Below are 24,896 nucleotides of genomic sequence, written 5' to 3'. Positions count from 1 at the left end.
CTTTATTGCAAGTTTAAATTGCGAGATTTCTAAAAGCCTGCCTGAGCTGCCTTTCTGGTCGAGGAATGTAGGAGTTGTATATTGAGGATTTCCAGCATCCCAGCCTCTTAATGATGTGTACTGGGTGTTAGTGCTAGAGGCTGATGATGCTGCGCAGATGCGAAATGAGTGACCAGGGAAGGAAGATGGGTTATTGCCTAACCTAGACAATAGAATTCTGATGTGTGACATAAATTTAGCTGTGGTGAGTGGGTGTCCTTGGAGTAGAAGTAGTGGAGTATCTGGTGAGTGCGTGAGGTAAGAAACCAGGAGCATATGCAGAACATGTACAGGGCACCACAAATTCTCGGTAGGGAAGAGGGGAATGATAGTGGGATAGGCAGAGTGATTAGTCTTGGTAGAAGGCAAAGAGAGTACAAAATGGTTGTCTACTCTACTCTTTAAGTGAGAAAGTTTGAGGCATCGTACTGGGTCTCCTTGATGTACCACTGTGAACTCTCTAGGTCTGAGGAACCCATAAAAGGCCAAAAAAATGGCAGATTTCATGACTAAATTGGTATTGTGGTCAAACAGGGATTTGTCTAATAAGTCGCTTAGGAACCGGAATATTGGACCGTCTATTGGTAGCCTAGTCGTGCTTGGAGGGACTGTGACCTTGAAAATACCTTTGAAGATGAGATACCGAGATGAGTAAGGTTGCAAAGAGAATGTGCCATTAACTGGACGTGGTGTTGTCGTATAATTTAATGTGTGCTGAACCAGCTTATTTGTTAGGTGTCAGACGGGTTAGGCACATAGACTCAGTGTGGGCTCTGAAGCATATGGAGCAGATGTGCAACAACCTGCATGCGCTGTATCTGCATATGCCTGTGTTAAAGTTATTGCACACCTGCGCCTTGCCCAAGAAGGTGATGGGTCTGCCCAGCTTGTCTCCCTGGACACCTTCCTGTCTAGGAAGTGCGGTGAGGGAGTGGTGGGGTGAAAAAGTGGAAGTGGAAGGGTCTGCATCCCCAGGGCATAGATCGGTGGAGTGTAAAGTGGAACCACAAGAGGCACAAGCTGGGGGCCTCAGACCAGCAAAATGACAGCAGAATAACTCAGTATCTATCTGACACCAATTGATTCTAATATTGAATTGTGTCAGATGAGTAGCTGCCTTGGCCGAAACTTAATTTGTGGTAATCATAAAATGAGGACCCTCCATACTTAATGCCCAAATCAACCACCTTGTGCATATATAAATCAAGCTCTTCTCTCCTATGTGGGTACACCGTGCAGATAACGTTGCGATAAGTGCCAAACACGATAACAAACTGTGGGATGGTGAGATTTTTATTCAAACGTGGGTCTCTGGCTCTTAAGACTATGTAAATGTCTCCGTAGTTGTAAGCTCTATTTTCTAAGACGTCTTGGGAGGCTATGAGGAGGGACATTAAATTGACATCTTTTCCATCAAGAATATCTTTCTTGATGGAAGCCGGAACAGAGTGGGCTGGTGAGGTGTGGGTAGTGGGAGTGGTAGTGGCTGGGGGGGGAGGAGAAATGAGGGGTATGGCAGTCAGAGCAGTCGAGGTTATCGGTGTAGGGACTGCTGGGGCTATTAAGTCACCTGGAGTGGCTATGGCTGATTCCACCTTCAGCAACCTGCTATTAATGGATTGCAGATTGGCCAGTATAGCCGCCAGAGTTTCATGGGTGGAATAAGAAAAGCCAACTGAAGGCCCTGGTGAACTGTTGCCGGGCCTTGGTTCGTTGGCCTGAGTCGTCAGCAGTTTATAAAGTTCTGCTTTCCTGGCAGTGGCTGGAAAGGGGATTCCCCTGAGCCTAAGTTCAGCCGATATTTTTGGAATGGTCCAATAACTTAGGGATCTGGGAGTAGAAGGAGTGAGGGATTCCATTGGAGACCCAGGCCTGGCTGGCGTGCTGGGTATATCGTCTGATGGGGGATCGATGATTGGTTCTTGAGACATCCTGAAAGGAATAATGATATGGATAAGTAGGGTATAGTGGAGGTGGGATGAAACCTCCGGAGAACTGGCCTGCTAGCTAATGCCGAAGCGAAGAATTAAAATTAGAACCAAGTGACAGATAAGGCCCTGCTATTGCCAAGCGGCGGTGAGAGACTCTACCTATGATTTGGGCCAAGGGGATTTTGTGGCCACCAGAAGGAGGTGGCAGTATGTCGGCCTCTCGGTGACTGTAAGAGATTCAAAACGTGTGGCTGTGACATGGGAAGCCCTGACTGTAGCCCTAAAGAAGAGGGAGCGAGGTGGCTAGCTATGATTTGGTCGTGGGGCTGAACCTCCGTGTATGAGGTAGGGGTGTAGACCTCGCGGACCGCAGTATTATTGGGGGAAGCTAGGGCCAGCACCTGACCCTAAAAGCCAGTTCTCTACCCTGACGGGGGCTTGTCTCTTTCAGGAAGAATGTAACGTATGTAGATACTGACCTTGAGTGTTAGTTCTGTATATTTGGAAATTGCTCAGGCGACTTTAATATATATGTCTATATATACTTTGTAGAATCAGGTCCAGTCCAGTAACCTAGGGGTAAGAAAGATGCTAGTAGGCCAGAGGCGTGCAATTGGTAATCCAAGTGTAAAAATGGAGAACGTATGGAATGGTGTGTAACAGAAACACTGTATCATAAACGCTCGTGTAATGAGAGAGACCTGAACGTAGGTCCAAATTTTTTGAGACAAGCCCCTGGGATCCCACAACTGAGCAATATTATTTGACAGATATGAAGGCGAAGTGAGGCCTTAGAAGGAAGTAATAGTAGGGAGTAAGATTAGGGATACCTACTACTGGAACGTCGGGAACTGATGGTCGTTGAAGGCGTAGTGAATCTGCGCAATGGTGCAGGTCTACGTAAAGATATGTAGAAATTAAAACAGAAATTTAACATTTAATATAATAGTAACCTGGAGAGTGAGGCATCTTTTAACCTGGTGTGTTTAAAGTTTTGAGCCTACTTTGGGAGGTGGGAGGGTATTGTAAAAAGGCCATGGAGGCTGATATGAGGCCTCAGGAGAAACGCTAATTTTTTTAACCTTATTTACCTGATACCGTGGTACTGGATACTGGAACCACCTCCTGGAGTCTTCTTGACAAAATAAGTAGTACAACCTAAAACATTTTTTTTTTTAATTTAAGGAACCTGAGTATAGTATTGCAATTAAACAGAGATTTATAAATAAGAGCTACTGGAAAAGTGAGCGTGGAGTTTGATAGCTTTAAGAGGTTTTTTGTGGGGCTAAGCCCTTTAACCGTAAATGGGAAACTGTTCCTTTAAGAGAAAACGCCTGGGATATGTACATAATTAAAATGTGACAAAGTGTGGTGAAATAATGCCATTTAGACTGAGGAAAAAATGTAGGTAGTGCCGTGTACATAAATAATCATACATAGAGGAACATACTTCAATATAAAAAAAATTAAAAAAATGCATAGAACCTTATGCATTCGGCTACCGAATGTACGAGAGAGATATAATATGACCGGTGGGTTTAGATTAATGAAATAAAATGTTAGTGACCCAGCCGTTCGCATGTGTTTTGCCTAACGAAAGTGAGAAACAGGCAAACGTACGGTAAAATTTTTATAACGTAAGAAAGAACGAAATTCGTGTGTACTCTGCGGTCGGCTAAAAATTGCCCGAACGCAGAAGTACATGAACGGCAGATTAAATGAACAGGTAAGTAATATATCTAGGGAGCCTATCCCAGCATTTTTAGGCCCGAACATGGGAAATAGCCGAACTCTATTCCCCACGTTGAAGCTTACGTTTGCGTGCCGGTCTCGTGACCGGAAGCTCGACAGCCGGGTAGCGAGTCAGGAAAGCCGCGGGGCAGCCGGTGGATGAGCCTGGAAGTCTGCGGTAGGTGCTGCTGGAGGGAGACTGCTTGCTTGCTGCAGAATTTTGACAGGAAATGCAGGTAACTATGGTGACAGTCAAAACAGCTTGAACGGCAAAGGTAAGTAGGGGGGTAGGGTTTATATAGGGTCATAACTCCTCCCACAAATTCAGGCCAATTGGCCTTCCAACATATATATATATTCATAAATACACCCGCACCCCTCTCTTTGAAGTGAAAATGTAAATACCTGATTAAAAGAAAACAGAAGACCTGTCATATTTAAATATGGCATAAAAAAAACAAGTGACCCAAAAAATACTAAGAAAGGCAAAGAGGGTAAAGAAGATAAAGATCCAAAAGTAAAATAAATCTCTAATAATGCTAAACTCAAGATAGAGACAATCAACAAAATATTATAAGGGTCTCTCTTTCTCTAATGGACCAGTCTAACAAAGAAGAATCATCCCACAAATCCAAAACTAAACACCAAACTAATTACAAAGGATTCCCTGATTAAAACTCTAGCAGAGCATAGAGATTATATTTAAAAAAATCCCTGATACTGTAAAAGAATTGAAAGAAGAAATATTAACTCTTCATCAGAAAATAAAAGAAAATACTGAAACAATTGAGTTCCTAAAATATGAAAATTCTCAACAGTTAGACTCCCTTAAAACAATTGGAAATTAAATATGAAGAATTACTATGCTATATATACTATTTATAGAACCATTAGCTCACAAAATTAGACAAAGTACAAAAATAGAGGGTATAACTATTAATGAGAAAATCTACAAAATCTCCCCTTTTTGTGGATGATATTCTGTTATCATTAAGAAATACAAAATCATCATTGAAAGAATTACTAAATGAAATTCAGGAATTCTCATTAATTTCACAATACAAACTAAATATAGAGAAATGTCAGGCCTTGGTCTCAAACCAAGGTAAAATTGATTTTACGAGTTACAGAAAACATTTAAATTTCAATGGACAGAAGCAACCCTGAAATATTTGGGTGTAAAAATCTAATTTGACTTAAAGACAGGTTTAAAAAAAAAACTATCTACCAATTATTTACTCTTTTAAAAACAAACTACCGTATATACTCGAGTATAAGCCGAGTTTTTCAGCACATTTTTTGTGCTGAAAAAACGGAAATCGGCTTATACTCGAGTCAATAGTCAGTATTATGGCAATTTGCATTGCCATAATACAGACTGGGGGGAGAGGGGTGCTGGCAGAGCTGTAACTTACCTTTCCTGCAGCTCCTGTCAGCTCTCTCCTCCTCCGTGCCGTCCGTTCAGCACCTCGGTCAGCTCCCAGTGTAAATCTCGCGAGAGCCGCGGCTCTCGCGAGACTTACAGTGTGAGCTGACAGAGGGAGCTGCACGGACGGCGCGGAGGAGGAGAGAGCTGACAGGAGCTGCAGGAAAGGTAAGTACAGCTCTGACAGCCCCCTCTCCCCCCCACTGAACTGCCAATGCCACTAGACCACCAGGGAAGGAGCCCCCCTCCCTGGCCAGCTAGCAAGCAGGGAGGGGTGACGAAAATAATAATAGAGATATTAATAATAATAATAAAAAATTAATAAAATATATTAATAATAATAATAATGAACAAAATATTAAAAAATTAAAAAAATAATAATAATTTAAAAATTATTAAAAAATAATTATTAAAATAATATAACAAAAAACCAATTAGTATTAAAATAATAAAAAAATAATAAAAATGCCCACCCCCACCAAGGTTCTGCATCACACACTCAAACACTGCATTCATACACACTGCACTAATACACACAAGCACACTGCACTCATACACACACACTGCACTCATACACACTGCACTCATACACACACACTGCACTCATACACACTGCACTCATACACACTGCACTCATACACACTGCATTCATACACACACACACACTGCACTCATACACTGCACTCATACACACTGCACTCTTACACACACACTGCACTCATATACACACACTGCACTCATACACACACACACACTGCACTCATACACACACACACTGCATTCATACAAACACACACTGCACTCATATATACACACACTGCACTCATACACACACACTGCACTCATACACACACACACTGCATTCATACACACACATACTGCATTCATACACACACACACTGCATTCATACACACACACTGCATTCATACACACACACACACTGCAAATAAATATTCAATTAATATAATTTTTTTAGGATCTAATTTTATTTAGAGATTTACCAGTAGCTGCTGCATTTCCCACCCTAGTCTTATACTCGAGTCAATACGTTTTCCCAGTTTTTTGGGGTAAAATTAGGGGCCTCGGCTTATATTCGGGTCGGCTTATACTCGAGTATATACGGTAAATGAATGGAATAAAATCCCATTGTCTTGGATAGGGAGGATAAATGTTATTATATCATAAATCATTCCAAAGCTCACATATTTATTTAGATCAATTCCTCTCCAAGTTAAAAAAGATATGCTATTAAAGTTTCAAAGACTATTTAATAAATATATTTGGAGAAATCGAAAATCGAAAGTCATATTTAGTTTAACTTCAAGGACAAGAAAAAAAGGAGGAATGGAAATTCCAAATATTCATATCCTGCATGACTCTCACATGCTTGCACACATAATCAAATTGTTTTCAAGTAATCATTCAAATATCAATGGTGTCATGTAGAGAAGAATAATATTAAAATGGAAAAAATAGCTCTATATTATGGCTGGAGGGAAAAACGAAAATAAAAAGTGGGAAAAAAATACATCTCATATTATGACTTCTCACTAGACACACCTATTGAAATAGTGGAGACAAGGATAAAAAATTTCAACCTAAATTATTGGAGGGAAAATTGTATATATTCAATTAAACAAATTATATCAAACTACAGGAGTATTATGTTTCCAGATTTAAAATCCAAATGCAATCTTTAATCAAATAAAAATACAACTATTTAAGGGGAAAACATTTTAGAGAAAAAGATATACCATATATACTCGAGTATAAGTCGACCCGAATATAAGTCAAGACCCCTAATTTTACCCCCCAAAACTGGGAAAACTTATTGACTCGAGTATAAGACTAGGGTGGGAAATGCAGCAGCTACTGGTAAATTTCTAAATAAAATTAGATCCCCCCAAAATTATATTAATTGAATATTTATTATTATTTTTTTTTTTATTTATATTATTTTTTTATTTTTTATTATTTTTTTCGTCTCTCCTCCCTGCTTGATACATGGCAAGGGAGGGGGGCTCTCATTCCCTGGTGGTCCAGTGGATGGGCTGTGTAGGAGGGGGCTGGCAGAGAGCTGTAATTTACCTTTCCTGCAGCTCCTGTCAGCTCCCTTCTCCTGCCTGCCGGTCAGCTCCCTTCTCCACTGCAAGTCTCGCGGTGTGAGTGCCGCACGGAGCATTGCCACAGTAACCCATGGCAACGCTCTGACCCCGCGGCTCTCGAGAGACTTGCAGTAGGAGCTGACCGGACCGGAGGAGAAGGGAGCTGACAGGAGCTGCAGGAAAGGTAAGTTACAGCTTGCTGCCAGCCCCCAACAGGACTGCCGGGCTTGTAATGAGCCCGGCGGTCCTTGTCTGTATTATGGCAATGTAAGTTGCCATAATACAGACACTGACTAGAGCATAAGTCGAGTTGGCGTTTTTCAGCACAAAAAATGTGCTGGAAAAACTCGACTTAAACTCGAGTATATACGGTACTGAGATACCTAGAAAAAGGAGAACAGAATCAAAAAATAGAAGAAATGATTACAGGTAAATGGAAAACTAGATTAAGTGTAAAAGCATTTGACTTAATTAACAAATCCGATCCTTTTAATTCACTGTAACGGACCGTTTCACTTACAAGAGGATAAAACCCAGTTTAGGCGATATGCCCCTTTCTGAGAGACAGGCACAGCTACTGCAGAACACCAAACTCCCGAACTGGATACAAAATAGCACTCCAAACTGGAACCTCACGAATAGCTGCTAGCAGATGAACAGGAAAAGCAGACATCAGCTTACACTCCTAGCAATCAATCTCCAACAGCATACAGTGAATCCCCCCAAGAACGAGACAAGGCTCCGTGTTGAGGTTCAAGCAGTGGTCTGAGGTGCTGGGGCACCCAGCCTGGTTTTTATTACATGAGTACACATACAGGCCACACCCAGGGGGAGGCATAAAATAACCAATAGTATCACGGGTGCAACCCACACATCCCCTCCCCTTAGTGTGACACATAATCCCATTATACATACAGTAAAAATACAGTTTCCACACATACTCTGTAACTTTAAAACCATACATCACATTCACATAAAAATACATATCCTCAATCAATCCAGGGGAACAACATATTAAAAAATGGCATGAATCAGACCACGGGTTCAAAAGTTAGTAAAAGTATCTTTTGTTCCCCCTGGCTGGCAGAAAAAACATCCCCACAATGCATCCTGGTTTCTTCCCTTCTGCCCTGGAGATAATTGGAGAAGTAATCCAATTATCCAGGACTAGAGGCAGACTCCATTAACCACATGGTTGCAAAACGACATAAAACACTTTAAAATACATAAAGTCACATTTTACACATAACACACAGACATTTCACATATTCCCAGATAGCTCAGGTCTGAGTGCACATTATTAGGTGAAGACCAACCGAATACAGTTTAATCGCCATAGAGCCAAAGTCTTTAATCACACGAATAGGCTCCATGGCATAGCTATCTGGGTTACCACAGCTCACACAGGGCAAGTACCAAATGACCCCACTGTATTTAAAGGGCCAGAATGAGTGACATACTCTCTGGTATGGCCGAATACTGTTTTTAAAGGGCCCAATCTCCCAGGGCCATAGTCCAAAGGCAGCAGGCGGGCAGCCAGGCTTCTCCAATGCAATGTGGCGAGATTGCTCTCGTCACATTCACTTTCCCCAATTAAAACATGGGAAGAAGAATGTAATTTAAATATCGAAGAAAATGATGGCTTTCTATTATAAACCTTACAATATCTTCAGTCCACAATGCAAATGTAGGGGAATTATACTATAAAACTCCTATATAGATAGTATTGGACTCCACAGAGATTAAATAAGTTATACCATCAACAGGATGTTAATTGTTGGAGATGTAAAGAGGAAGAAGGATCATATCACCATATATGGTGGTACTGTAGAAGAGTTGGGGACTCTTGGAAGATTATATTTTCATTGATTTTGTTTTTCTCTGAAATAACAGTCCAACCAGATATGGTTTTTGCCCTCTTACATATCGGGTTAAAATCAATTTCTACTAATTGTAGAAATCTGGTCATAAATATATTATCAGCGTTCAAACTATTGATAGTCAGAAATTGGAAAAAAAAAATTATAAAATCGATTTAAAAACTTGGTTTATTCAAATGGAATACCAAATGATTATGGAGAAAGGATTCTATCTGAATAATGATATAAATTTAGCAAAACACGATAAACAATGGTCCAAGTGGAATAAATATAATTTTCACGTCTGGACTTTTATAGAAAATGACATTGTACATATTCAAAGATAAAATGAAATATCTAATACCAATGAATTATATTATGCTATCAAACTCCTCTTCAGTGCGGTGTGAAAGAACGGAATGAATGACAATGTTTGTTTGTTATGGTATTACAATATCAGGGTATCAATCTTTTTGAATTACAAAATATAAAAAAAAATGTTTTGTTTAGTTACCCCTGTATACATATATATATGTGTGTCTATGTATATAGATGCTCATATTTATATGATTACAACCAAGAAAGGAACTGAATATTGTATACCTTTTTGTTGTTAAAAAAAGGAAAAATTATGAGAAAAAAAAGGAGAAGTTATAGGGAGGGTTATATGGAGAAATAGGAGGAGTTACAATGATGGCTAAATCGAGTGACTATTAGTAAATGTTAGTGTATAGTCTAAACATAAACTTTATTATTTTTACTATGTATTTATCATTATTTCTGTTAATTTTACAAAGGAAAAAATGGATCCAAAGACTGAGTTCCATTTGACCAACTTAATTACTAGCACCTTACAGATCTTCTTCGCTGGGGTAGATACTATGTCGACAACTATCACATATTCTATTCTAATTCTGACAAAATACCCACAGATTCTTGGTAAGTGATAAGTGAAATTTGAAATAACATTTTCATTATAATATGTGCAGCCATAACTACATTATGTTGTGAATTTTCTAACCTGATTTATTCTAACACAACAAATACATGCATTTAATCTTCATGAATTTGTTTTCTCCTTATATTCCTTAAGTTTGGCTTTTTTTTTAAGATTACCTAACAGAAATGACCTAGCCATTTAAGTTTTGAAATTTGGAATTTTGACACCAGTCCAATATTTATTTTTTGAGTCGCTGAGCAAACCACCTCTTTAAATGGCAATAGTAAACTAGAAAGTACCAACCTTCCCCTAATACTTTCTCTCACTTAAAACTGTTGCAAATAAAAATTTTTTTTGGAAGATAAGGGTTGTTTGCTGTATCCTTAGGTAAGAGGAAAGTTGTAAAGTTGCCCCAAAGCCCCTCTGTCACACTGTCATATTTACTGTGAATGATTAACAAATTATGATGCAATGATTCGATCGCTATGAATGAGCATAAAGTCATGAGATCAGAGATTCTTTTGTTCTGTGTGATTGTCAGCATTTCACTCTGGGAAAGATTAATGTTGGTAAATTGTGCTAAACCCAACTCAAAATAGGGACACAGCTGTAGATCTGGAAACAGACATGTGTACAATAGTGAAATATTTTTAGATACAAACATAACGGGCAAGTAAAATACACTCATAAGATATGGGCCAAAACAAGTTATCCATGGTGTATCGCCTAATGTTTGTCGGGCCAAAAGGATATACACACCCAACATCTCTAGATATATCATTTCATCAAAACTAAAATACGGTATATTGGTAAATCCAACAATATTTATTTGTGCAACAATAAAAAAAGAAAAAAATTAAATAGTGAATCAAATAATTGTTCAAACACATTTCTTCCAATGCAGACTACTTCAAAGACCAAAATAGTATAAAAACAAATTACAGTAATAGCTGTGCAAATCATAGCCTAAACTCCCCCACCAGAATTCCAACTTAAATATGGTCAGTCCCTTCCTCTCAATGGTGTTTCTGTGGGTGTGTAGTGCCTCCTTCATAGTTGCCCTAAACACTCTACATTTGAAGAGGTATTCACCTTGCTCCACCCAGATGGAATTGCTTCTCATATCCCACAATCTATGTACGTACCAATCCCATAATAATGTCCTGGGCCCACAAACACTGCATTGTTACAATAGGGTACAATATACTATTACAAAAAAATATATAAATAATAATTATTAGTATAATTTTATTATTTATAATGTGCCAGCAATTTCTGTAGCATGGGATAATAGGTAATAAAATAGTCAACCATGATAGGTACATTCTGTATTGAGGTATGTTGCCATAGATCTCTAAAAGGATTTTAGATTGAATGAAGATTTGAAAGACGCAACATAAATATATAAATAAATAAATGTACAATGGAAAACCTGATCTCTCCCTGTCCCTCTGAAATGAAATATTTTAAGACCTGATTAATCTCCAAGCCCAAATCCTAAATCTGCTAATTTAGAAGGTCCTTACTTTTGCTGAAACATAACTGGGTGCTATTAAATTCTTTATGTTTACATTTTTTATTTTTTTATTTCTTTATTTCACAAAATTTGGCATTTTACAGAATATACATCAAACGTGCAGTTATATTTAGAACAATGATTATATATAATTTAGCTTTTTTATAGATCATTTGTAGTTGCCTTTCTAGTGCACTGCCTAAAATTGGATTCTTTGGCAGTAACAGACAATATTTTTTTCAAAATATTCTTTATTTTCCAATGTTAGATATTACATTTTGTTATGGATGCATATTGGAATGTTTTAGTCTTTTTTATTTCTTGTTCTATTTATGAGCGATTAATTTCTACTGGCTTAAGCAAACCATTTTATTTGCTTTTCTATGTTAATTGTATGGAAACACTTTTATATTATTATTTTTGTATATTATGCTTAAATTTTAAAATCTTGAGTGCCAGTACAATTTCTTGAGTGCCAGTACTCTAGTTATTGACCTTTCCTCAATACCTTTTAGACACGATTGAGAGTGGCAACTTTTTCTATGTACTCAGCTGTTCCCATCAGTTTTCTTAAAATAGCATTTGGATTTAATATTTCTATTATCACAAAAAAGCTATAGCGAAAAAAAAGTATTGCATCTTCTCAGAATTCTGGGAAAATGTTAAAATGATAATTATTATGATTTATAAAGCCCCAAAACACAATGAAAGAGGATTTAGAACCCTTCCAAATTATGTTCACATCAACAATAAATCTCCACCATAGGACCACGTTTGGCACAAATGGGAGCCAGCTTGGCTCCTGTAGCATTACCCATGATTTGAAGTAAAAAAAAAAATCAAATACAAAATTATTATGTTTCCAATATGAATGGAATCACTGTTAAAATTAAGTTACTCAAACTAGTATAAATTTCATCAGCTTCCCATAAAAATGTTTCTACCGCCTTTATTCACAAATTATAGTGGATAACAGTATAAAGATAAGAGACATGTAGAGTTACCCATTTATACTCCTCTTCCCATTCATTATTTTTCATCTCCTGTAGGATAAATGTGGTATCTTTAATAAATCCTAATCATATTTATTTTTGTAAATATAAATCAGCAAAAGCTGACAAATCAGCTGTTATGGAATTGATGGGATTAATACCACTAATTTAGAATTGGAAGGAAGAGTTGGTTGTAACACTATTGAGGTTGAAGATAAACCGACATGGGGCAATAGTGATCGAAGGAAAGACAAGAAATTCTGTATTAGAGAGATAGAAAGAGAGCTACCATCCAAACCCAATTTAAGAGTTAAAAAGAAAGATCAGGAGAAGACCAAGAGTGTCATAAAAATAATGCTGGTACAAAATGGACTTATTAGTTTAGCATTTGTTTATAAATAATTGAAGAAAGAAACTCAATGTTCTGAGTCCCTATGTGCCTTCTAATCTGTACTGTTCACCCAGTCCATCAATCTTACCCTCCCTGTTAGCCAAAGTCCATGAAGAAATTGACAGAGTCATTGGTAGGAATCGTTGCCCAAAGTTGGAAGACCGAACTCAGATGCCGTATACTGAGGCCGTGATCCATGAAATGCAGAGATTCATAAGTCTCGCCCCCTTGGGGGTACCACGAAGAACAACAAGAGATGTTAAGCTTCAGGGATACAGCATTCCAAAGGTGGGCAGCCATAGAGTCAATATTTCCTGAATAAGGTACATAGTGATTCATCTCAGAAATGAACTAATTGGAAAAGTTGATCAAATATATAAATAAAAAAAAAGACAACATAATTTCACCACCTCAGCCTGAGATTTAAGGTTATTATGATTCCTCATTTTAATATTTCATTTTAATTTAAGATGATAAACAAAATGGCAGAATTCAAGCATGACATGAAAGTACAATTTAGCATTTGTGCCATTTGTGTCCAGGATCACTGGAAGAATGACGCCATGTATAGATTAAAAGAGCAATTAAAGCACATTAACCACTGCTATGCACTGTAGTGTTTATGTTATCAGGAGTGCCTTGGCACCCTGTGAAATGAAAGTAGTCTAAGTGTTTGACAATTTACCTGAGGTCTGCCATGTGCAAGTTACTTCCTCTATTAGAGCACTGCAAGTCTTAGCTTATTGGCTGAGAGCGATTAGCTAATGCTCTCAGACAATGAACTGGACCTACATGGTAGGGTTTAGCTCAGGAGAGTTCATGACCACAAGAGGAGGATGTAAAAGCATCTTTAATCATAACAGTGAGAACAAAGAAAATGGGGTAGTGGATCCACTGACAAGAAGTAGGTGGAACATCCAACCCATTCAGTAATACCTCCTAATGTAGAGAGTCACATGAATAGGGTAAAAAACCTTTATTAGAAAAATGCTAAAAAATAATAATTATACTATATACACCAAAAAATGTGTATGAACAGTGGTAAAATGAACACCAACACCTATAAAAGCCTGGGCAGGCTAATCCTAAAAAGTCACATTACTAAATGTAAGGTTCTGGGCCCACAAGTTACCATCATGGCCCAGAGGGGTAAAAACCTCTGTGATATTCTTGTACCTAGCCACTTAACAATCAAAACAATCTCTTAGTACTACGTGGCTCGGGCGTAAAATCCCTGTAGGGTCATATGGCTGTGGAAGATGCATAGCCTGCAGGTACATTCTTAGAGATTCAAAAGAAATGAGTGACAGTGAAGGTAAACAATCCTTCCAAATCACCCACTTCTTTAATTGCAACTCCGCAGGGGTGGTTTATCTACTTACCTGCAGCTGCAAATTGATGTATGTAGGCAAAACTTTCCGGCCATTTAAAGAGCGCATCAAGGAACACGTTAGATCCCCCAAGAATCGACTGGACACCCCTATCTCAAGACATTTAAAGGAGCAACATGGCGGGTCTTCTAAAGACATACGCTTTTGTGGCCTGGAGCTTGTTTAGCGTGAACAGAGGCGGGGGGACTTTGACAAAATCCTACGTCAAAGAGAGAGTAAGTGGATTTATAAACTGAATACCCTCAACCCAAGAGGTCTTAACAAAGGATTTTCTTTCTCCCCATTTATTTGACTTATTTGACATATGGTTCTCTTCACCCTTTTGTACATACTTTGTATATCCTGTATATTCTATACACTTTATTTATAGTTCTCTCACTGGCCTCACTATTTAGTGAATTTATTTTTAGTGATCAGTTTTAGTATACATTTCATGGTAAACTAACAACCTTTAATACAGGTATGTGAATTCCAGGTCCCCCATTCGGTTATTGATTTGTATTTATTTTTATGACCTCCCTTTTACATAATTGTTTATCCAATGTGAACTCTATCTATTTTATTACATTCATCTATCACAAGCCTAAAGTCTAGTTTTGGGAGTCTCCAGTTATTCCATCAAGGGACCTGGTCTTTATTTTCTTTTCATCTTATCATGATGGTCCATCTTGTACCTCTCTGCACATAACTTATCTATCTATAAGGTCCCCACACCACTGAGGTGGGGGTTAGTAATAGTTAGACCCAGGGACCACTTGCCTTTTGAGCATTGTCCCACACACTATTACATTCTGCTGTCTACTGTAATTCACAAGTTGGTATGTTCTGTGATGCTTATTTTTGTTACTCGGACCATTTACTTTGTAAGTTTTCCTTGGTGCACTGACTTATTGCCTTTGCTACAATGATTGAACACTATGGCAACTGTGTCAGTGTTCGCCAAAGCACTTTTTTGAAGGGATAGAACGGATGAATAACCTTGAGTTATATCTCTTAACATCACTGTTTCAGCTATCATTTAACCCATACATTCCCATTCTTTATTTTATTCTTACTATCTATGAATGATGATAGACCCCTCCCCCTTAGGACACAGAGAGTGCTGTCATCACGCCCACCTCCCCTGATTGGTCCGGACTACAGGGGAGGCAATATGTCACTCTTTTTGATTTGCAGGTTCTGATTGGAGGTCTTACCTCAAGGGGTGTGTGCTCACTCCTTTATAAACGGTTCCCAATTCATATACCAGTTAGCTCTTGACAAAGGCGTACTGAAACGCCGAAACGCGCGTCGAGCTGATATTAGCCGATGCTATTACTCTGAATTGAGTTTTCACTTTTTATTTTGTTATTCCACCTGGGCTCTCACGGTGTTTGTTATGCGCTGAAGCACCCTTTATAGCTTTCTAGGGATTTCGTTAGGCTGCCATGTAGCAGCAGTGAGTTTTGCCGTTCGTTTTGGGCTAGACAGTTAGTCTAGGGCGTCCTAGGGTGTCTCTCTTAACCTTAATTACTGGGAGGTTTTCCTTCATAAGGATAAGTCTACCATTTTTTTTAGGCAGGTTTATCATCCATTATGCAATTGCTCTTGTAGTCGTCACTTTGACTATCTGTGTCAGTTAGAGTGTGACGGGGCTATCTTACTCTCTGCTTTTGACAGGGGCTATCACATGCTTTTAATAAGGTTGAATTCTTTACCTATGGTATATTAATATACTCTGACTACCTCCCATCATCCACTTTATAGGGAGGTACTGGTAATACCTAGACACCTCAGGACTCATCCTGGGCGCCTATACTTGTGACTACAGCTCTGCCTTAATCTATATATGTTGGTGTCGGCACCATAACCACTGCCAGACACTTACTATACCATTAGCGCTATTTTTTCCTCTACTGTATGACCAGATTATATCGTGTTGTCACATATATACTAAGGGACATAGGTGATTCCACTCTGACATTTTAGAGGCTTACATTACCCACTTACCTGAACCTTACATTTAGTAATGTGACTTTTTAGGATTAGCCTGCCCCTGCTTTTATAGGTGTTGGTGTAGCTGTTGTAATCTTCTGGGGTTAAGCCCCTTATACCTCCTGTAACCTTCTCTGGGGCAGTGGCAGTGGTTCATTCCACTCCATAACCCCTTCCCTCTTTTTTCCTGCATCTTTAACCCCTTAAGGACACATGACATGTGTGACATGTCATGATTCCCTTTTATTCCAGAAGTTTGGTCCTTAAGGGGTTAATCATATCAACAATTGCTTTACCTGACACCCAAATGAGATTTGACAAAAATGTATAACCATTATTTGAAGAAATACAGGTTGATTTTCTAGTTGATGAAAAAAATGGCATAGGAAAAATAGTGAATATTGAATAGAAATAAGAAAAATCTTTGATATTTGCTATTATCGCTCGCATTTATGGGTACCCAATGGGAAAGTGTAACCTCTGGCCTCATAGCTATTAGGACTGAAGACTGGGCTTGCTGGACACATACTCAGTTAGGGGCTTTAGGACCCCAGGCCTTACTATCCACTTAACCATCCATAGCATTCATGGGATGGAACAAGAATGGTTGATATTCACCAGGTGTCTCCTTTTTAATGGATCAACACACTTTTTTTTCAGATTTTGTAAAAAATAAATAAATGTTTTTCCCTTTTAGCAACGCAGATGATTCTCAAATACATAGTTACATAGTTAGATAGATAAAAAGAGACTTGCGTTCATCAATTTCAGCCTTCCTAAATTATGTTTTTGCTGTTGATCCAAAAGAATGCAAAAAACCCAGTCTGAAGCACTTCCAAATTTGCAACAAATTAGGAAAAAATTCCCTCTTGACCCCAAAATAGCAGTCAGATGTCTCCTTGGATCAAGCAGCTATTAGCCACTAATTAGAAATTGTATCACTGTATGTTATGTTTTTGGAAGTATTTATCCAATTGCTGTTTAAACACCTGTATGGACTCTGATAAAACCACCTCCTCAGGCAGAGAATTCCATATCCTTATAGTTCTTACTGTAAAAAACCTTTCCTTTGCCTTAGATTAAATCTCCTTTCGTCCAGCCTACATGCGTGACCTTGTATGCGTATTGACATTGCATATTGCTGCCTAATTTGTTGTCTATAACAATTCCCAAATCCTTCTCGTGTGCGGTTGTCCTTAATTCACTACCATATAGGGTGTAAGTTGCTTGCGCATTCTTGACCCAGAAGTGCATAACTTTGCATTTATCTACATTAAATTTCATCTGCCATTTTAGTGCCCAGTTCCCCAATCTATCTAAATCCCTCTGCAGCAAAGCAATATCCTGCTTACATTGTATTACTTTTCAAAGTTTTGTGTCATCTGCGAACACTAAAACATGTCTTTCAATGCCTATTGCAAGATAATTTATAATTATGTTAAATAGAAGCGGTCCCAAAACAGAACCCTGAGGAACACCACTTACCACTTTTGTCCAGCTTGAAAATTTACCATTAATGACAACTCGTTGTACTCTATCCTTAAGCCAGTGTTCTACCCAAGAACAAGAATATTCATTGAGGCAAATTTATTTTAGTTTGAAGACTAACCTATTGTGAGGAACCGTATTAAAAGCCTTGGCAAAATCCAAGTAGATCACATCCACTGCAACAAGAATATATATATATTTGGCATTGGAAGGATGAATGTAAAGGCATGAAACAGAAAAATGCTGATTTACTTCATTAGCATCTCCCACTTTCTTCTTCCTTAAATTCCATGCTGACCCTACACGGCCAACTCTAACCAACGCAAACCATGGTGACCCGTCTCATCATCTACATCCCTTTTCTGCATCTCCACGGTCATACTTTTCCTTATTTTATCTTTGCTCCGATGATTAAGTACTCTGTTACTTTTCCCGTGACTCTTTAGCACTTTTATTAAATGATCATATTCTTACTTTTACTCTTCTTCTTCCTATCTCAAAAATTACTCAATCAAGTGCATCCACCACTTTACCTCCTGCACTGTGTTCATGAACTCCCTTAGAATACGGCTGAAATCATCTTCTTGCATGTTCATTTCTTTCTGATATTCTTTATACATTTATTACCACTGCACTTCTCTTCATTTTAAATAAAACAACATGTTTTCCCAGGACACTAATATTTTCCCAATGCTCGGCTCAGTGTTAAAAGACCCCTCCTGCTTCCTGTACCCATCAGAATTCAACCCCCAAAATTTCCTGGATGAAAATGGTGAATTTAAGCAGAATGCAGCTTTTATGCCCCTCGCTGCAGGTTAGTATTACCATTGTATCAAATACTTTGTCTATTATTTATTAATTTATAAAATTAGAAGAGAGAAACATTCACTGTGGAGAGGTCCCTAATGCTGCAAGATAAGATCAATGACCTGGACTAATAATATTGACAGAGCACATTCTATTAATAAATATTTTAATTGCTTAAGAGCATGAAAATGTTATTCCTTTTGCGATACAGAGCTTACTTTTAAAGGAGTATGTCAGAACCCCTAGATGGTAGATATAATGAAAGCCAAAAGAACACTCACATGTTATAGAGCCTTGTGAACTGGCTCTAAGTATAACTGACAGTGTGTTAACTAAGGGTAACATTACCCTTCATAAGGTAAGACTTCAGACAGAATGTTTCTAACAAACACTTTTGTTTATTGCTCAAAAAAAAAAAGCGTAAAATAACAATGAAAATAAAACAAAACATTGATCGTATAACCATTTCCTGAAGCATGTTGCACTGTATATATGTAGCTTTCTCAGCCAGGATTGTCCCACTTTGGTATTTAACTTTCTTTTAGTTCATGATACTGTGTGTTGCCTTGGTGACATACATAAACAGACTGGAATGCATCCTGTGTACTTGAACAATAGTGATGTCCCGAACGGTTCGCTGGCGAATAGTTCCTGGCGAACATAGCTTGTTCGTGTTCACCACGGATGGCGAACATATGCGATGTTCGGTCCGCCCCTATTCATCATCATTGAGTAAACTTTGACCCTGTACCTCACAGTCAGCAGACACATTCCAGCCAATCAGCTGCAGACCCTCCATCCCAGACCCTCCCACCTCCCAGACCCTCCTTTTTTTTATTATTTTTTTTTGTGTGTTTGTGTTTATTATACATTATCCCCCATAGCCAGTAACCTGTGTTTATTATACATTATCCCCCATAGCCAGTAACCTGTGTTTATTATACATCATACCCCCATAGCCAGTAACCTGTGTTTATTATACATTATCCCCCCACAACCAGTAACCTGTGTTTATAATACATCCCCCCATAGCCAGTAACCTGTGTTTATTATACATCATACCCCCATAGCCAGTAACCTGTGTTTATTATACATTATCCCCCCACAACCAGTAACCTATGTTTATAATACATCCCCCACAACCAGTAACCTGTGTTTATTATACATCATCCTCCCATAGCCAGTAACCTGTGCTTATTATACATCATCCCCCCACAACCAGTAACCTGTGTTTATTATACATTATCGCCCCGCAACCTGTAACCTGTGTGTATTATACATTAACCCCCCATAGCCAGTAACCTGTGTTTATTATAGATTATCCTCCCCATAGCCAGTAACCTGTGTTTATTATACATTATCCCCTAATAGCCAGTAACCTGTGTTTATTATACATTATCCTCCTATAGCCAGTAACCTGTGTTTATTATACATTATCCCTCCATAGCCAGTAACCTGTGTTTATTATACATTACCCCCCCATAGCCAGTAACCTGTGTTTATTATACATTATCCCTCCCATAGCCAGTAACATGTGTTTATTATACATTATCCCTCCCATAGCCAGTAACCTGTTTTTATTATACATTATCCCCCATAGCCAGTAACCTGTGTTTATTATACATTACCCCCCCATAGCCAGTAACCTGTGTTTATTATACATTATCCCTCCCATAGCCAGTAACATGTGTTTATTATACATTATCCTCCCATAGCCAGTAACCTGTGTTTATTATACATTATCCCTCCCACAGCCAGTAACCTGTGTTTATCATACATTATCCCCCCATAGCCAGTAACCTGTGTTTATTATACATTATCCTCCCATAGCCAGTAACCTGTGTTTATTATACATTATCCCTCCCATAGCCAATAACCTGTGTTTATTATACATAACCCCCCCCCCCCCCCATAGCCAGTAACCTGTGTTTAACCTGGAAAAATTTTCATGATGAAGGGGAGGGGAAGTATTTGGTCAATATTATAAGTCATTATATAACTTACCAGAGATCTCTATAACAACTGAAGAGATAGATACCTTTCTATCCACCTGTAAATTACCAAAAATTAATGCAGAACAAACTAAAGATTTAGAATCTCCTATATCCATAACAGAAATTACCCACGCTATAAAATCACTCCGTAAAGGGAAAGCTCCTGGACCAGATGGTCTAACGGATTCCTTTTATAAAATATTCCTTACTCCTATCGCCTCTCTTCTTTTTAAAGTTTATAACGAAGTGAGAAATCTGAAAAAAATTCCCCAAAGAAATGTTACAAACAATGATCACTCCTATCCTAAAACCAGAGAAAGACCCACATTTTGTATCAAATTATAGACCTATTTCGTTACTAAACATTGATATAAAGATCTTTTCAAGGATATTAGCTGATAGAATAAAAAAAATCGTCCCGACTTTAATTCACCCAGATCAAGCCGGATTTATAATGGGTAGAAAAGGAGCTCACAATGTGCGTAGGCTTTTAAATCTAATACAACTAATAGAGGACAATAAGATTCCATCAATATTCGTTGCAGTGGTTGCAGAGAAGGCATTCGACAGGGTAAACTGGTTGTTCCTGTCGAGGGTCCTCAAAGCATTTGGGTTTCAAGATTTTATATACGATTCAATTTGGTCTCTCTATACCAATCCTACAGCAAGGATTATGGGTAGGGGTATTGCATCTGACTGGTTTGATGTAAATAATGGTACACGCCAGGGTTGTCCCCTGGCCCCATTGTTATATGCCTTATCTATAGAACCACTTGCCTCAGCCATTAGACTAGACCGAAAAATTCAAGGGATTCATCTGGCCGGTAAACAAGTCAGGGTTCTATTATATGCAGACGATATTATTTTAACATTAACGGAATGCGAGGACTCATTACACCAATTTATGGAACTAATTGAGAATTATAGATCCATCACTAATGATAAAATTAATGTAAATAAAACACAGGTAATATATACCAACCTACCTGAACAACAACTTCTAACTTTAAAATCTAAATTTCCATTCACTTGGTCGAGTGAGAGCATAAAATATTTGGGAGTTAAAATTAGCTTTGATTGGAATCAAATAATCAAAATTAACTACTACCCATTGCTTAAAGATATGAAAGACACGTTACTTAAATGGAATAACCTATACGTATCATGGATAGGGAAGTCAAATGCGGTCAGACATTATTTACTAACTAAACTTGAATATATAATGAGAACCATTCCCATGAAAGTCCCAAAAAATATTCTCACAATACCTCTGGGGGGGGAAAAAAAATCAAGAATAGCCCTGAAATATATAACTACAAAATTTAGGGACGGTGGAATATCATTCCCAGACGTATATCAAGTACATGACGCAATCATGTTCTCTCATATCTTAGAATGGAATAATTATAACAATCTGGACAATTTGTGGATAGAGCAAGAACAAATCTCGAGTAATATATCTGATATTAAACTATTATATTGGATTGATCCTCCAACATTTTATAAATTAAAAATTAAAAATAAGATAACATTGGATATTTTTTCTAATTTACAAACCCTGAAGAAAAAACTACAGATTAAAGAACACCTAACTATACATTCACCTATTGAAATAATACAAATATATATATATATAGAGGACATTAACATTAAAAAATGGAAAGACAATGGTCTCGCAAAATTAGCTGATATTCTAAAACCAGATCTTAAAATAAAATCGTTTCAACAAATTCTCATAGATACAAAAGGTCTTGATAACGAACAATTCACATATATTAGAATTAAACATTTTATACAATCCAATCCAATACATAATATCTCAGTTATAGATAATATTCTTAACATAGAACATAAGAATAATATGGTCTCAAAAATAAATAAGGTTTTATATAGTAGCTACAATAAGGGAAAAATAAAATCTATGTTGAAATGGGAAAATTATATTGGAAAGGAGTTCTCATTGGACCAATGGAAGGAATCATTTGATTTGCTTAGGAAAGCGATACATAGTATAAGTTTGTATGAATTACAGATTAAATTGGTTCATAGGTGGTATATGGTCCCAGCGAGAGTTGCAAGATTCCACCCCCCCACAGATCCTCTCTGTTGGAGATGCTTAAGATGTGGTGGAACGTTTAGACATATATGGTGGGATTGCTATGCTCTCGATCCTTTAACCCCTTAAGGACTGGACTTTTTTTGCAATGTTGTACATTTGCGACAAGGCATCTTTTTGACACTTTTGTGGTGTTTGTGTTTAGCTGTAATTTTCCGCTCTCTCATTTACTGTTCCTATACAAATTATATATTGTTTTTTTCAGGACAAAAGGGGCTTTCTTTACATACCATTATTTATATAATCTCATGTAATTTAATTTAAAAAAAATGAAAAAATATGATGAAAAATTGAAAAAAATACAAGTTTTTTGAATTTTATGTGAAAAATCTTTTACTCATCTACAAAAGCGAATGAACAAAACTGCTAAATAGATTCAAAATGTTGTCCTGAGTTTAAAATACCCAGTGTTTACATGCTTTTTGCTATTTTTTTGCATGTTATAGGGCTATAAGTACAAGTAGGATATTGCGGTTTCAAAACATACATTTTTAAAATGTATCAATAGTGACATTGTAACACTATTATCTGTCATAAATTGCTAAATAACACCCCACATGTACATATTTTTTTAAAAGTAGACAACCCAGGGTATTCAATATGGGGTATGTCCAGACTTTTTTAGTAGCCACTTAGTAGCAAACACTGGCCAAAGTTAGCGTTCATATTTGTTTGTGTGTGAAAAAAGTAAAAAACTAAATTGAACGCTAATTTTGGCCAGTGTTTGTGACTAAGTGGTTACTAAAAAAGACTGGACATAACCCAAGGTATTGCAAATGGGGTGTCTTCTTTTGCAAATGGTATGCCATCATGGGGGTAATTCTCATTCCTTGGCTACCATACGCTCTCAAAGGCAACGTAACCAACCTGGCCATTTTCAATGTAAAAATATTTGACCCATATATTTGACCCTGTAACTTTCAAAAACGCTATAAAACCTGTACATGGGGGGTCCTGTTCTACTCAGAAGACTTTGCTGAACACAAATATTAGTGTTTCAAAACTGGAAAATGTATCACAACAATTATATCATCAGTAAAAATGCTGTTTGTGTGTGAAAAATGCAAAAAAAGTCACTTTCACTGACAATATCATCGCTGTGATATGTTTTACTGTTTTGAATCACTAATATTTGTGTTCAGCGAAGTCTCCTGAGTAAAACAGTACCCCCCATGTACAGGTTTTAGGGTGTCGTAGAACGTTACAGGGTAAAATACAGTGATAGCAAATTAAATTCTCTGGACTTTCGGCCTGGGTTGGCAGGCAGGTCCCTTAAATTGCAATCAATAAAATAACTTAATTATGTAAAAATATTACATAAATACGCATGTAGAATTTAAATATCTATGCATATTTATATATTTGAAGTCTACGGGTATATTTATATAATTATTTATGTAATTTTGTATATCGACATATGAATAGTTCGCATTCTTTTTATTTATTTATATATACATAGATATATATACAATTTCATTCTAAGTGTATTTTGATATAAATATATATATATATTAATATCAAAATACAGTTAGAATAAAATTTCGTATAGATATATAATTTTTTTTAATTTTTTTATTATTATTTTAAATTTTTTTAATTTAATTTAAATTATTTATTATTCGTATTTTATAATAATATATATATATACAATATATATAGTTATTATATATATTATATATATATATACGTGTGTAAATTAATTATAAGTGTATTTTTATATTAATATATGTACATATTAATATAAAAATACACTTAGCATGACATTATATATATGATATATAGACATATATTATATAGGTATAATATATGTCTATATATCATATATATACACATATATAATAATATATATTTTTTTTATTAACTTTCACTTTCATTTTTTTTTTGATTTTACACATGCAGGGAGACTGCCTGTCAGCACAGACAGTCCCCCTGCAGGCAGAGACTAGGACACCTATTGTGACCATGTGGTCGCCCTGTTGGGCGATCACATGGCCCCAGGGGTCCTAAACCGCCATGGGGAGACTGTCTGGGCTGCAGGCAGTCTCCCCACACCGGGAGCACCGCCGATCGCCGCCGGGGGAACGACGGCGATCGGGTAAGTACATTTTAAATTTAGGACGGTTCAGGACCGTCGTCGGTCGGCAAGGGAAAAATGCCGATGACGGTCCTGAACCGTCCAGCGTCCTCAAGGGGTT

General features: G+C 37.3%; 1 protein-coding gene across 1 annotated transcript in view; it reads left to right on the top strand.

The window, feature by feature from the left end:
• Positions 1 to 24,896, top strand: part of LOC134573597 (cytochrome P450 2G1-like) — a 52,732-nt gene that overhangs the window by 24,547 nt on the left and 3,289 nt on the right. Inside the window, exons 6-8 of the mRNA XM_063433382.1 lie at positions 9,890 to 10,031; positions 13,032 to 13,219; positions 18,457 to 18,598. Of these exons, the coding sequence (XP_063289452.1) occupies positions 9,890 to 10,031; positions 13,032 to 13,219; positions 18,457 to 18,598 (472 nt within the window). The remainder of the gene's footprint in view (positions 1 to 9,889; positions 10,032 to 13,031; positions 13,220 to 18,456; positions 18,599 to 24,896) is intronic.

The sequence above is a fragment of the Pelobates fuscus genome, chromosome 9 (assembly GCF_036172605.1).
Source record: "Pelobates fuscus isolate aPelFus1 chromosome 9, aPelFus1.pri, whole genome shotgun sequence".
Lineage (NCBI taxonomy): Eukaryota > Metazoa > Chordata > Amphibia > Anura > Pelobatidae > Pelobates > Pelobates fuscus.
This window is presented reverse-complemented; position numbering and strand designations above follow the sequence as displayed.